At 55.6% G+C, this 12,691-nt stretch overlaps 2 protein-coding genes and 1 long non-coding RNA gene across 5 annotated transcripts in view; 1 reads left to right on the top strand and 2 right to left on the bottom strand.

The window, feature by feature from the left end:
* Alkbh5 (alkB homolog 5, RNA demethylase) overlaps window positions 1–851 on the bottom strand; it is a 24,536-nt gene extending 23,685 nt beyond the window's left edge. Inside the window, exon 1 of one of the 2 annotated variants that reach the window (XM_013503226.1) lies at window positions 1–851. In XM_013503226.1, coding sequence (XP_013358680.1) covers window positions 1–93 — 93 coding nt within the window. In that variant the 5' untranslated portion in view covers window positions 94–851. The other variant, XM_005402287.2, reaches the window with a different exon arrangement.
* On the top strand, window positions 844–2,529 carry LOC102022388. 2 transcript variants are annotated; one of them, XR_263726.1, is made up of 3 exons: window positions 844–935; window positions 1,130–1,537; window positions 2,300–2,529. It is a non-coding gene; the product is annotated as an uncharacterized LOC102022388 (long non-coding RNA). The 2 variants fall into 2 exon arrangements; XR_263725.1 differs by lacking the exon at window positions 2,300–2,529 and having other exon boundaries at window positions 1,130–1,544.
* A 1,249-nt stretch (window positions 2,530–3,778) lies between these two features.
* Myo15a (myosin XVA) overlaps window positions 3,779–12,691 on the bottom strand; it is a 54,558-nt gene continuing 45,645 nt past the window's right edge. The window contains exons 63-66 of the mRNA XM_013503134.1: window positions 10,382–10,515; window positions 9,922–10,055; window positions 8,189–8,329; window positions 3,779–4,691 (exon numbers count right to left, since the gene is read on the bottom strand). Coding sequence (XP_013358588.1) covers window positions 4,590–4,691; window positions 8,189–8,329; window positions 9,922–10,055; window positions 10,382–10,515 — 511 coding nt within the window. The 3' untranslated portion in view covers window positions 3,779–4,589. The remainder of the gene's footprint in view (window positions 4,692–8,188; window positions 8,330–9,921; window positions 10,056–10,381; window positions 10,516–12,691) is intronic.

A 12,691-nucleotide genomic window follows, 5' to 3' on the forward strand; every position in this document is an offset into this window, starting at 1 on the left:
CGCGGCCTCCCGGTTCCCGGCCTTGTAGTTGTCCCGGGACGTCATGGACTTGAGCTTCTCTCGCAGGTCCGTGTAGCCGCTGGCGGCCGCCATGCCCCCGCGAGACTACCTAGGGTCCTCCGGGGCGGGTGGAGCGCCCGGGCATGGCTCTCGGGGACGCGCCCCAGGCCCCGGGAGCAGGGGCTCCTCAGCGCCGGGCCCCCATCCGCGGCCGGGGGACCGGGCAGGGGGAGGCGAGCGGCCAGGCGCGGGGTCGGGCCTCGGGGTGGCGGGTCATGCAGCGCTGGCGACGACGAGACTTCCTCCTCCTCCACTTTCTCCACGTCCCGGGGGGCAGGGGCGCCGGCAGCGCCTCATGCCGCGGAGGGCCGCGGAGGAGACTCGGCCCGACTCGCGGCCAGACCCTCCGACACCCGGCCCAGCCCGCACTTTAAAGCTCTCCTCACTACGTCACAGGCCGCCCGCCCGACGTCCGCCAGCGCCGCTCCTTAGCGGGCTCCTCGGCGCGCAGGCGCAGAGTCTCCGGCCGCCGCGGCTCGGCGCGCTGTAGGCATGCGCGTGCGTGCGGGCCAGGTCGGCACCGGGGCCAGCGCAAGCGCACAAGGGCACCACTGCTTGTCCGCCGCCCCTCCCCCACTCGCTGAAGGGCTTCGAGGGAGAACTCTCAAACAGCGACCTGCCTCCACGTCGCGCCGCCTCCTGGACCGAAGGGCTCCCTCCGCTGGGGTGCGCTCACGCTGTCAACACTGTTGCTATGCCGCGTCATAGCATCGTCTGAATGCCCTTAAATGTCTCAGCCCCAAGCGCGCAATCACCGAGGAACCGCCACAACCTAGGCAGCCCTATTACCGCCCCCTTTGGCGCGTCCACTTTTTTCATTGGGCCATCGGCCACGCGCCGGGCCAGCCCAGACTGCGGTTTTCACAAGTTGGTTGGTAAGTATGCCTGTCAATCAAACGGTCTCCTTGGCTACTGCGTCCATCATTTAATTAGTTGCGGGGAGGGCGGCGAGGACCCCGAGGAGCGAATGGGTGGCTAAATGAGTGCCTGTACGGAGGCCACACGGGAGGAAATCCCTCGGGGCGCCTAAAGAAACTTCTGACACTAGCGGAAACTTCTCAAACTGTAGGACCGTGAGCATCGGGGCCAACTCTGAACCCAGATGGCGAGGGCTATAGAAGCTGGACGCACGTTGGGAGTTTCCTCCCACCTCCTCCGCTGCCGCCGCGCTGCCACCGCCCGGAGCCGACGTTCCGCTAGTCACGTACCGGTGGCGGCGGGGGCGTGCGCAGCCGCGGGGACGCGCCGCCGGCCCGCGTCGCTCCTGCGGGGGGCTGGATGTGGTATGGGGCAACTCTCCCCGAGACGACAGCGGGAGAAGGAGGCGCACGGATGCGGCTGAGCTATGGGTGTTTATCCAAGAGCATTCAAAAGTTATGAACGAAGCGGATGGCGTGGCGTGGGCAGAGGCGGCTTCGACAAACGGGTTTCTGCTCGAGAACCCCGTAGCTCCCCCGGATAAAGTTCAGCCTCTTTGGTGGGCACTTGACGCCTTTGTTCGGACCCCTTCCGGCCTAGCCTCCTCCGCCCCCTTACCCCTCGTCCTAGGTACACACATACCTATAACACCCTGACTCTCCCGGCCTTTGCCCAGGCAGTTTCTGCCCCTTGGAATACCAGTTCTTCACGCCTGCATTTTTTGTTTTGATGTACTGAGGCTCAAGTCACTTCTGTCTAGCAGCCTTCTCTGTTAAATGGGGTTAATGTTAGTACCCACCTCATAAGGTGATCTTGAAGGTGGAATTAAGTCACATGTTAAGCGGAAGGGATTGGTGATCTCGAATCTGGGCCTCAGTTTCCTCATCTGTCAACTGAGGCTCCCATCAGGCTATCTTAGATTGTGTCTCAATCACCTATTTATCTGTCAGGTTTTTTGTTTTTTTTTTTTGTACCGGGAATAGAACTCAGGACCTTGCGCTTACCAGGCAGGCACTTGTGCCGCTGAGCTGTATCCCCGGCCCCTATCTCCCGGCCCCCGGTTTACAGTGTGGCCAGTTTCAGCTGGCAGCTCTGGACCTAGGCTGCATCAGCGGGGGACAGTGCCACCCGCACGATCCACTTACACGTGGCCTCTTTCACACGGTGATCCACTTGTATTCTGAAACCCTTAAGTGTCTCCTGTGCATTCTTTTCCTTATCGTCCCTCCCTTCACAGTTTAACTTGAGTGAGGAAAAGATTTCAGGGCAGAAGTAGCCTACGGATGGACGTCCTCAGGTATGATCTTTATTTTGAAAACAGGAGAGTCGAACAGAGGGGAGGCTCAGGATACCTCACGCTGCAGCCCAGTACAGTTGTGGAATCCCCGCACTGAGCCAGGCACGGGCCCAGGGACGGAGGGACCCCTCCCAGGGCCCAGCCAAGTGAGCCACTGGCGGTACAGCCCCCTTGGCAAGGGTTGCCTTTTGGGTTTTTTGTTTTTTTTGAGACAGTCTTGCCATGTCGTTCACGCTGGTCTTTTTTTTGTTTTGTTTTCCCCAGTACCGGGAATCGAACTTACGACCTTGCGCTTGCCAGGCAAGCGCTGTGCTGCTGAGCTAAATCCCCAGCCCTTCAGGCTGGTCTTGAACTCACTACATGGCCTAGGTTGGCCTGGAACTCGCGGCGATCCCCTTGCCTCAGCCTCCCGAGTGCTGGGATGGCAGGCGTGCGCCACCACGCCTTGCTGGCAGTGGTTACTTGATTGATACCAGGCGGTCTCCGGTTCCTGCCCTCTTCTCACCTCAGCATGCTGTGCTTGGGAACCTTCCGGGGAAGCCAGCCCAAGGCAGTAGTTGGCTGAAGTGCGACAGTCAGGGCATTTGTGTCAAGGGCTCTTCCTAGGCCTGCCCCGCTGACCTTCCCCACCCCCAGCCTGCAGGATGGACCTCCTAAATCCCTTGCACATTATTACCTTTCCCCCACCCGTGCCTCCACGCCCAGGATCCATGCCACAGAGCTTCCCAACCTCCTGGAGCCTGCAGCAACCTCCCCCGGGGTCCCTGCCTCCTGCAGTCACTCTGTGCCCTTGTGGTGGGGATGCTTTTTCTAAGTACCCTGTCCCCCAATGGCACACTCTCCAGGGGGCCTCATGACTGGGATTAAGTCCTAAATCCATAACACTGTCTGATAAGCCACACCCCATCCCCCCCACAACTTTAGTCTCAGGGCCCCCACATGAGCGAATCCCTGCTATCACCAGGCTGCCCCCCTGGTTTGTAGTTACTTGACCATAAGTAGCTCCAAGTGCCTGGTGTTGTACTTACTGGCACTGAATGGCTGAATGAATAAATAAATTCCTTCTCTGGTATCACTGCTCCTGGAGTTATGCCCCAATTTACCTATCCATCCTCCAATTTCCAAGCCTGGTGCTTCCCCTCCCAAGTTCCCAACACACCAGCACTTCCCACCCTTATCCATCCATTCATTCATTCTTTCATGCACATGACAAGTATTTAAGTGTCTACCCTGTGTTAGGCAAAGTCCAAGGTTCCAGGGGATACAGCAAAGAACAAACATAGTTTTCTGTTTGGAATATTTATTCCTCTTCTTTCCGTCTATTCTTAAGAAACTCTTAGTTGGGGTTGGGGATTTAGCTCAGCGGCACAGCGCCTGCCTGGCAAGTGCAAGGTCATGAGTTTGATTCCCCATACCAGAAAAAAAACAAAAAAAAAAAGGAAACTTTTAGTCTTTTTTTTTTTTTTTGAGACAGTCTGGCTATGCAGTTCAGGCTGGCCTTGAGTTCACTTTGTAGCCCAGGCTGGTCTCAAACTCGCAACGATCCTCCTGCCTCAGCCTCCCGAGTGCTGGGATTAGTCATCTTTCAAAACCCAACCCTAGTGTACCATTCTCTGGGAAGCTCTTTCCCAAACTTCTCACTTTCCACTCACCGCTCTTGAATCTTGGCCCATCCCGGCCCATCCCGCAATGAGGGCACGGGGTTGGGGCTACCCAAGGAGTGCAGAGTAGAGGGCCAGACCCTACAGGACGAACAGAGTCTCTCTGGAAGGGCTGGTCATAGATAGTGAGTGGGGCACAGCTCTGCCTCCTGCCTTGACTTGTCCTGCCTCTTAGCAACTTCATGGAGAAAGTGGCTGCCAGGCACAGAAATGGCCTACGGTCACAGGTCAGGTTGAGAGGCTGCACAAGGTGGGACACACCCGAGGGGGACAGGTGGTGGCTGGGGGGTGCAGCTGGTGTAGATTCAAACATCAGGCCCTGAGTAAACCAAAGGCAGGCTGACGTGGGGTTTCTCTGCCACATGGGCATCAGAAGCAGGGTCTGTGGCGGGCAGCCGGCAGGAGGCCAGGATCCCCTGTAGTTCGGGCCAGGCTTTGACAGTTTCTTCGGCTGTCTGGCCCAAGTCTGCAGGCTGTGACTCTGTCCCAATTCTGGATCAGTCCTCTTGGGGCCTGGGCTCCTCTTTCTTCCTGTGCTTTCCTCCAAGGTTCTGGCCCTTCCAGCGGTCACTGGCTTAACAAGGTCCGGTGGCTTTCCTGAGGCCACACAGGGAGTCTTCCGGCAGAAGGCATGTGGAGGGCTGGGGGCCAGGTCAGAGCAGGGTGATCTCGCTGGGGGGCAGTGTGAGCCGCTTCTCCCGGGCACTGAGCAGGTTCTCCAGGTGCACGGCCACCACACGACATAGCTCCAGACCCTGCAGGGGACACAGTGACAGTCCATGCCCACCTCACTCCCCGCCTTACCCTGGGCGGGATGTGCGGAACGGAGGCATAGATGGGGGAGGGGTGGAGATCCCCATCTGCACAGGAACCCTCCCGCACCCCACCCTTCAGGGTGCATGGAGGATGTGCGCGGAGGAGCGTGAAGAGAGGGAAGGCAGAATGCTGGGCTGCAGGTCAGAAGGGACGAGCAACCAAGGGCCCTGCTGTGAGCGCACTATGTGATCTGAGGCGGGTTACTTCCCCTCTCAGAGATTCAGCAACTTCATCGGTAGGGTCTGAGTTTACCTGGCCCTACCTCTCCGGGCTGGGAAAAGGATGCAGTGCAACTTTATTGCATGTGTGCCCTTTAGATTTTAAAAATATTAATCCGTGGAGTGGGGTGAAGTTCACTCAGGTGAAGGCCCTAACTCTGAGTTCCCGGATTCTACCCCAGCAATCTCCCAAAATTAGTCCAGTCAGTAAATGCTAAGTATCTGGCTATGTGTTGCCATGGTTACCCCCTGGAACCTACAGTCTAGAACGGGGAAGTGACCCAGCCCTTGGGCTCTCAGCTGCAGCTTGGTGGGGAAGGCACCAAGGAGTTTCAGAAAATTGATCTGTGAGTGTGACTCACACACCAAAGCTAGCGAAGGAAGCCCCTCAGGGACTTCCTAGGGTGACAGAAGCTGCTCTAGGCGATGGTAAAACGGTGACAGCTGCACTTACTAAGCGCTCACTGTGCCAGGCTCCCTTTTGAGAGCTTCATGTTTAATCTCTCCAGTGTCCCTAAGAGCACTATGACATCAGTTCCGCAAGTGACGAAACAGGTCCAAAGCTGTGAAATTGTCTGCCCCGCAACTTGCCCCTGTAGGCACGGGGTTTCACTGTGAGTGGTGAGAGGACACTCTGCAGGGCAGGGTTCTTTGTGAGGCTTAGCCGTGACCACCCCAGCTAATTAACTCAGCGTGGGCAATCTTTTGCCTACCCACACCCTGCTGTGTTCTAGGTGCTACCCAACTGGACAGATGTGGAAACTTGAGGCCCCATGACCCCCTCATACAGCTTTTTGGAGGTAGGCAGACTGGGGACCTAAGTCTGTTGGTGGCAGTGCAGCTGAACTCAGAAACCACCTTCCCCTGGGGGCCCTCCCAGGTCACGTTCTGTACAGCGCAGGTCCCCTGGATACCCAGCCCTGATCATGGTTTATTGGATTCTTTCATAGCTGAGGCTCAGGGCTCTTCGAGGGTGAGGGCTGAAGGAATGGCAATCCCATCAGTATTCCTGCAGGCAGGGCTGAGCCTGCTGTACGGAGATGCTCTGCTTGCACCCTCTCCACACACGTGCACACATACAGGATAGGCAGAGGCGGCAGCTTCCTTGCAGAGGCTGCTACAAGGAAGTGCAAAAGTCAAAAAAGTCTTAATCTGTCAGTGCACCCATCTGTTCATCCATTCATCCAGCAAATAGGCACTGAGCATCTACTATGTGCCAGGCACCATGCTGTGGACACAGCAGGAACAAGATGGCCAGAGCCAGCCCTCTGGATGCCAGCATTTCGCTAGGGAGACAAACAATGTGAAAACAAGTATCTAGATGGTTTCCAGGCCATCAAGAGGACCACTGAGAGGGGCCGGGGATTTAGCTCAGCGGCACAGCACCTGCCTGGCAAGCACAAGGTCGTGAGTTCAATTCCCGGTACCGGAAAAAAACAAAAAACAAATAAAAAAAGAGGACCATTGAGGCAGAGGTCATGACTCATTAGGGAGGAAAGCTGGGGAAGGCCTCTACAAAAAGAGGCTCTTTATGCTGAAACCCAAGTAAAGAGGGGGAGGGAATCCTGTGAGGAATCAAGGAAGAGTCTTCCACCTACAGGAATAGTGATACAAAGGGCCTGGAACAGGGAGTGGAGGGCAAGCCCTGCCAGAAGAGGCCAGGGTGGTGGCTGAGTGTAATGGTTGATACACTAGGTCAACTTGGGAAGTTTAGAAGTTCAACTGAGTGACTCAGCAGGGGGCCAGGGTCCTCACTTTGTAAACATCCTCACCTTGTGCAAGAGGAGGGCAGGGAGATGGTGTGAGTGCAGGGCTCCCTCCCGGCCAGGGTAGCCTGTTTACAATATAAAGGAGGAAAAGAGACTTGTTCTCTCCCACCGTTTGACCTTGTTTTTGCTGTCTTGTGCCGCCTTGAACTGCTGCCCCTGTGCCACCCCACCCTGCCTTGCAGCCGGCTGATTATGGACTGAAACCTCCACACACTGTGAGCTAAATAAACCTTTCCTTCCTTAACTTTGGGTGTTGGGTACTTTGTCCCAGCAGGGCGAGGAAAGTAAGGAGACACTAGTGAGCACAGGGCAGAGGCTGGGGTGGGCGGGCACAGTGGTGGGGTATCGAATAAGAGGAGAGCGCCGCCGGAATGAGGATGGGAAAATAAACTAGAGAGGTGTGCTGGCCTCAGGGGGTGATACTGAGGGAGCCTGGATCAGGGCATCAGGGACAGAGACAGAAATAAAGGGCTGTCCCTGTGGCAAAGGTTTTGAAAGCCTTGGGGCCAGATAGCGAGAAACCAGACTGCCACACCCAAGAATGGTCCGGAGAGAGGGCACCAGGAAAGGAGCCACGGAAGGGGAGTCAGGGCAGGCGCGAGGGGCCGGGGAATGCAGGGTCTTACAGAGGGGTTCTGGGAGCGGGGCAAGGCCGCTGGAGGGAGTGTGCGGGTGACCCAGGAGGAGCAGACGTGGGTGTGGCAGAAGGGGCAGGGAGCCTCGGCCGAGTCCAGGCGCACTGAGGGTCTTAGCTCTGCTCCTGCCCCTCGCAGGCAGAAGGGGTGTAGGGGAAGCCACTCTCTTCTGGGAACCTGCCGGCCGTTCTCATCAGGGAATGGGACGGGTCACAGGAGTGTGGCCCAGACCCGATCTGGCTCCTTCTCTGGGCCTCTGTCTTGTCTACTGTGAGGTGAAAACGCTGGTCCTGCCCTGACCCAGGGTCTGTGAAACTCGTACTGCAGCCCAGTCCGTAACTGTGCCTCGTTAGTAGCGGTCACAGCTGAGAAGGCGCAAAGCAGGTGGGTCTCAGTTTCCCTGTCTGTCAAGGGGCTCCCACTTCCCGCAACTGCAGTCCTAGGCCCCACGGTCGAACCTCCCGGCCTCAGCCCCACTCACTTTTCTGAAACCTGTGTTCCTGCTCACTCTCCAACTTTCCCTGTCTCCTCAGGAAAAAGCCCCAGATCTCAGCTTAACGTTCAGGGAGCCTCAAGACCTCCGCTTTTCCAGCTGCGTCTCCCCAGCGTCCCAAATGCCTTACTGTTCCCCAAGTGACCCGGCCCTTTCCCGCGGCCACGCTACCGCCATGACCGGTGTTTCTGTGCCCCGCACTAGGCTGGATGCTCTCTGGGGGACGGCCAGGACCTGACGCCACCCCGCCCGCACCGCGCCCGGAGCGAGGCTCAGGGAGGAGCCTCGAGGGGAGAACCAGGGGGAAGGGCCCGGGCTCACCTGCTCCAGCTGCAGCTGCATAGTACGCTGGGCCACCGCATCCCCCAGCGCGATCTCCACATAGGGATAGCTGGAGTTGGCTGTGGGTCGCTGGGTCCGTGTGGACTGGATCTCCTTCAGGGGGAACTTCACCATCAGTTCCTGGATCAGAGGAGAGGAGCCAGAGAGCCCTGTGGGTGGGGGTAGTCTTCACCACGCCAAACCTTCCCCTGCAGATCCGATCGCAGGCAGGAGGGCCCAGTTTGAGTATCCCTTCCCTAGTGACTTGCTGTGTGCCCTTGAGCAAGTCATTCCACCTTGGATGTCAGTGTCTTCACCTGTGAATCGAGTAATGCTGACGCTGCGCCTACAGTCTGCCGGGCGTGGCTCGTGCTGCTTGGGACACGGGGGTGCAGTGGGTGCTGCTGGTGTCCTGACCTTCACATCAGAGCTCCTTCTGTGAACACCTGCACCCCTTTGTGTGGGGCTTTATTTCTAGCCCACAGAGGAAACATCACACGCAGCAAAGCTAGAGCGACGGAGGGGTAATGGTGCAGAAAGAAGGCCTTGACTGATGGTGGCTGCGGAGTGGTGGTAGACACCCTGGATCCCACCCCACAAGAGAGAAGAGCACGCACTATGCCCAGTGGGCTGTTTGAAGGGCATGCTCTATGCCCAGTGGGCTGTTTGTTATCACTGAAAGTTCTTTTTTGTTTGTTTGTTTTTTTTCTGGTACCGGGAATCAAACTCACGACCTCGCACTTGCCAGGCAGGCGCTGTGCCACTGAGCTAAATCCCCAGCCCCCCACTGAAAGTTCTAAAAGGTTCACCATCACTGCTCTATGCTGTCCTGGGTCCCCAGCTGGACTGACCACCTCCAGTCACCCATATTGACAGCTTACATTATAATGCAGCTTTTATTGTCTCTGCCCCTTCCTGCCCCACTGCCCACTCCAGTGTTTTCTTCAATCACCTCCAAACCCACCCCCACTCACCGCTCCTGAAATCCTCATCCCGAAGCTAAGAAAGAAGGTAAGAGGTCCTTTTTGTGATGGGATGAATTGTGTCCCCTGCAAATTCCTATGTGGAATCTGAGGCCCCAGTACCTTACCTATGACCGTATTTGGAGACAGGGCCTTTAAAGAGGGGGTGAAGGGGCCAGGAATATGGCTCAGGGGTACAGTGCCTGCCTAGCATGTTTGATGCCTGGGGTTCCGTGCCCAGCACCACAGACAATAAATAAAGAGGTGATTCAGTTAGAACAAGGCTGTCCGAGTGGCCCCTACTTGAGCATGAGTGGTGTCCTTGTAGGAGGAGCCTGGCATACACAGAGATGCCAGGGACGGCCACACACAGAGGAAAGGCCACGAGGGCACAATGGGAAAGTGGCCATCTGCAAGCTAAGGAAGAGACCAGGCCCACAGTGTGATCTTGGACTTTCAGCTTCCACAACTATGAGAAAAGAAACCTGTGTTGCATAAACCACTGGGTCTGTGGTATTTTTTTCAGGGCAGCCTGAGCTGACCAGTCCACTGTTTGAAGGCTTAGCATGTGTTTTGCCCCAAGTCCCCTTAAAATCAGCCCTATGGGGTGGATTCTACCATTATGCCCATTTTCCAGATGAGGAAAGAGAGGCTCTGAGAAAGGAAAAGACTTGCTGGAGGTCATCCAGGTGTTAAGTGGTGGAACTCGTCTTCCACAGTTGGTGATCTTGGAAGGGGAGGGGGCGGCACGGCCAGACTGAGGCCACTCACATGGCTGTCGGTGCTGAGGAAGTTGAGGCCGTTGTGGTTGACAGCTAGGATGCATGGGGCTGGTACAGCAAGGTTGCTGCAGCTCTGGATGAAGAAGAAGGAGGAGCCGAACATGGGAAAGGCACTGAGGAGGCCTGCAGCAGGGAGAGGGGCGTCACCAAGTTAGCAGTGCGTCCGTGACACCACGGTCCTCAGCGTCCCTTCCCTCTGCCTCTCCTCCTGGTTTCTCCCTCTACTTTTGATCCAGGCTCCTCTTCACTTCCTGCTCCTTCTATGCAGTCACCCCCAGCCCAGGTGATGCCTTTGCAAAAATAGTAAACGGTCTTCTCTCCAGGCAGGTGGGCGGCTCAGCCGGCACCGAAAATGCCTTTGTGCAAAGCAAAAGCTGGTTCTTCCTCCTCTTCCAGCGCCTCCCCTCATGACGACCTTCCCAGCTGTGTGTCCTGTTCCTGGCTCTTACCCAGGAACTGGGCACGGGCCTGGTGAGGGCTGAGCGCCTGCATCTGCTGCCTGTGCTGGCCAATCAGGTTGAGCCAGGCGGAGCCAGCCATGGTGCAGTACAGCTGGGCCGGGATGTATTCCTGGACCTCCCGCCTGTGTGTGGAGGAGACAAGGTCCTGAGCACCCACCGTTCAGTCCCCGCTGTGCAGCAGGCATGATGCAAAGCAGACGTGATGAGGCACCTCCCTGGAAGACTAAATACTGCAGAGTATAGAAGGGGAATATGGGGGTACCAAGGTTCCCACGGTGCTTGGTACACATCAGGTGCTCAGTCACTGCCAAGGCCAGTTTCATTAGGACCATTGTTTGCAGAGGAAGGGAATGAGCAGTTCACCAGAGTCCAGGGTCCCACAGTGACTGAGTGTGTGGGAAATAAGACTTGAACCCAACATGGGTTTGTCCTTCCTAGCTCCTGCCTCCAAGCAGAAGCCCACGCTGGAGGGGAGCAGGGCAGAGGGCTGGGAGAAACCTCAAGGCAGGCAAAGCGCTACCAGGAAGCTGGGCAGACGATGGGGCAGGCGAAGCTGGGTATCTGGACCGAGTCTTAGGGGACATCAGCCAGGACCACCCCACTTTGTGCTCTAGCACCCGCTTCCCACACGCTGGTTCCCTCAGGGCAACCGTTTTACTCCTAAGGAAATGAAAGATAGCAGCAGTCCTAGCCCAGCCCATCTGGGCGGGTGGGGTGCTGGGAGAAAGTCAGGGATCCCCTCCCCCACAGCTCTCCTTGCTAACCTCCCTTCCTTTGCACTGCTGGAGTAAGAGCCTGGCATCAAGGGGCTGGGGATGCGGCTCAGTGGTACAGTGCTTGCCTAGCATGTGCGAGGCCCTGGGTTCAATTCCCAGTACCACTCCCCGCCACCAAAAAAGAAAAAAGAGCCTGGCATCTGAAGCCAGCTTCCCCAGGTTTGCATTATGCTCCGCCCTCCTGCAACAAGCTGTACTTCCAGAAGCTTCAGTGTCATCTGTGAAAGGGTGTTTGTGTTTAAACAGTGGTTGGGAAAAATAGTTTAAATAATACATATATCGTGGTGCACGCCTGTAATCCCAGCACTTGGGAGGCTGAGGCAGGAGGATTGTCATGAGTTCCAGACCAGCCTGAGCTACAAAGTGAGCTCAAGGCCAGCCTGAGCTGCATAGCAAGACCTTGCCTCAAAAAAGACAAAAAAAAAAAAAAAAGTAAAAACCCAACAGGTGTGGCGGCTCATCCCTGTAGTCCCAACTACTACGGAGGCAGAAGCAGGAGGATTACCTTTTTGTTTGTTTTGGTCTCACTATAGTTCAGATTGGCCTTGCACTCACTGTACTGCCTAGGCTGGCCTTGAACTCTGGTGATCCTCCTGCTTCAGGCTCCCAAGTTCTGGGGTTACAGGGGCGCACCACCACACCAAGGTCCTTTTATTATGACTTACACCAGGGGTTCTCAAAGTGTAATCAAGGTCTTGGAGGTCTGAGCTGGGAATAGGGGCGCGCACTTGTAATTCCAGCACTTAGGAGACTGAGGCAGGAGGACTGCCACAAGTTCGAGGCCAGTCTGAACTATATAGCGAAGAAAAGTGTCTGAGAGGTCAAAACCATTTTTATAACAATACAAACATGTCTTTTGCTTCCTTCCCTCTTATTCTCTCACAGTGGTACCGCAGAGTTTTCTCTGGCTGCAAGGCAGGTGAGCAGATCTACAAACCCAGCTCTCTACTACCGAGTCAGACGGGAAGAGGCTTCACGAAGTGTGAAACAGAGCCACTCTTTTCACTGATTTTAAGTAGATACTTTTCATAAAATGTCATTTATATAAACATGTAGTCGTTTTTTTCTTTTGAGACAAAGTCTCACTATATAGTTCAGGATAGCCTTGAACTCACTATATAGCCCGGGCTGTCCTCAAAGTAGTAGTGATACTCCTGCCTCAGCCTCCTGAGTACTGGGATTACAGGTGTATAACACCACATCTAGCTCATTCTTATTTTTGAATTAATAAATCTGTGGGCTTTTCTGTTTTTGAGATACAGGATCTCACTAGGTTGCCCAGACTGGCCTTGAACTTGAGACCCTCCTGCCCCAGCCTCCCAAGTAGCTAGGGCAACAGGAATGTAACACTATGCCTGGCTTAAATCTGTGTTTTTTGTTTTTTCTCAGTTTTAAATTTGAATAGGGTAAATATATCAATGTATAATAAACAAAGATTTTAGGATCCTTTTTTCTTTTTCTTTTGTTCTGTGTGTGTGTGTGTGTGTGTGTGTGTGTGTGTGTGTGTAGTGTTAGAGATTGA

Source organism: Chinchilla lanigera, unplaced genomic scaffold (genome assembly GCF_000276665.1).
Source record: "Chinchilla lanigera isolate Chin_1 unplaced genomic scaffold, ChiLan1.0 scaffold00077, whole genome shotgun sequence".
In the NCBI taxonomy this organism is placed as follows: Eukaryota; Metazoa; Chordata; class Mammalia; order Rodentia; family Chinchillidae; genus Chinchilla; species Chinchilla lanigera.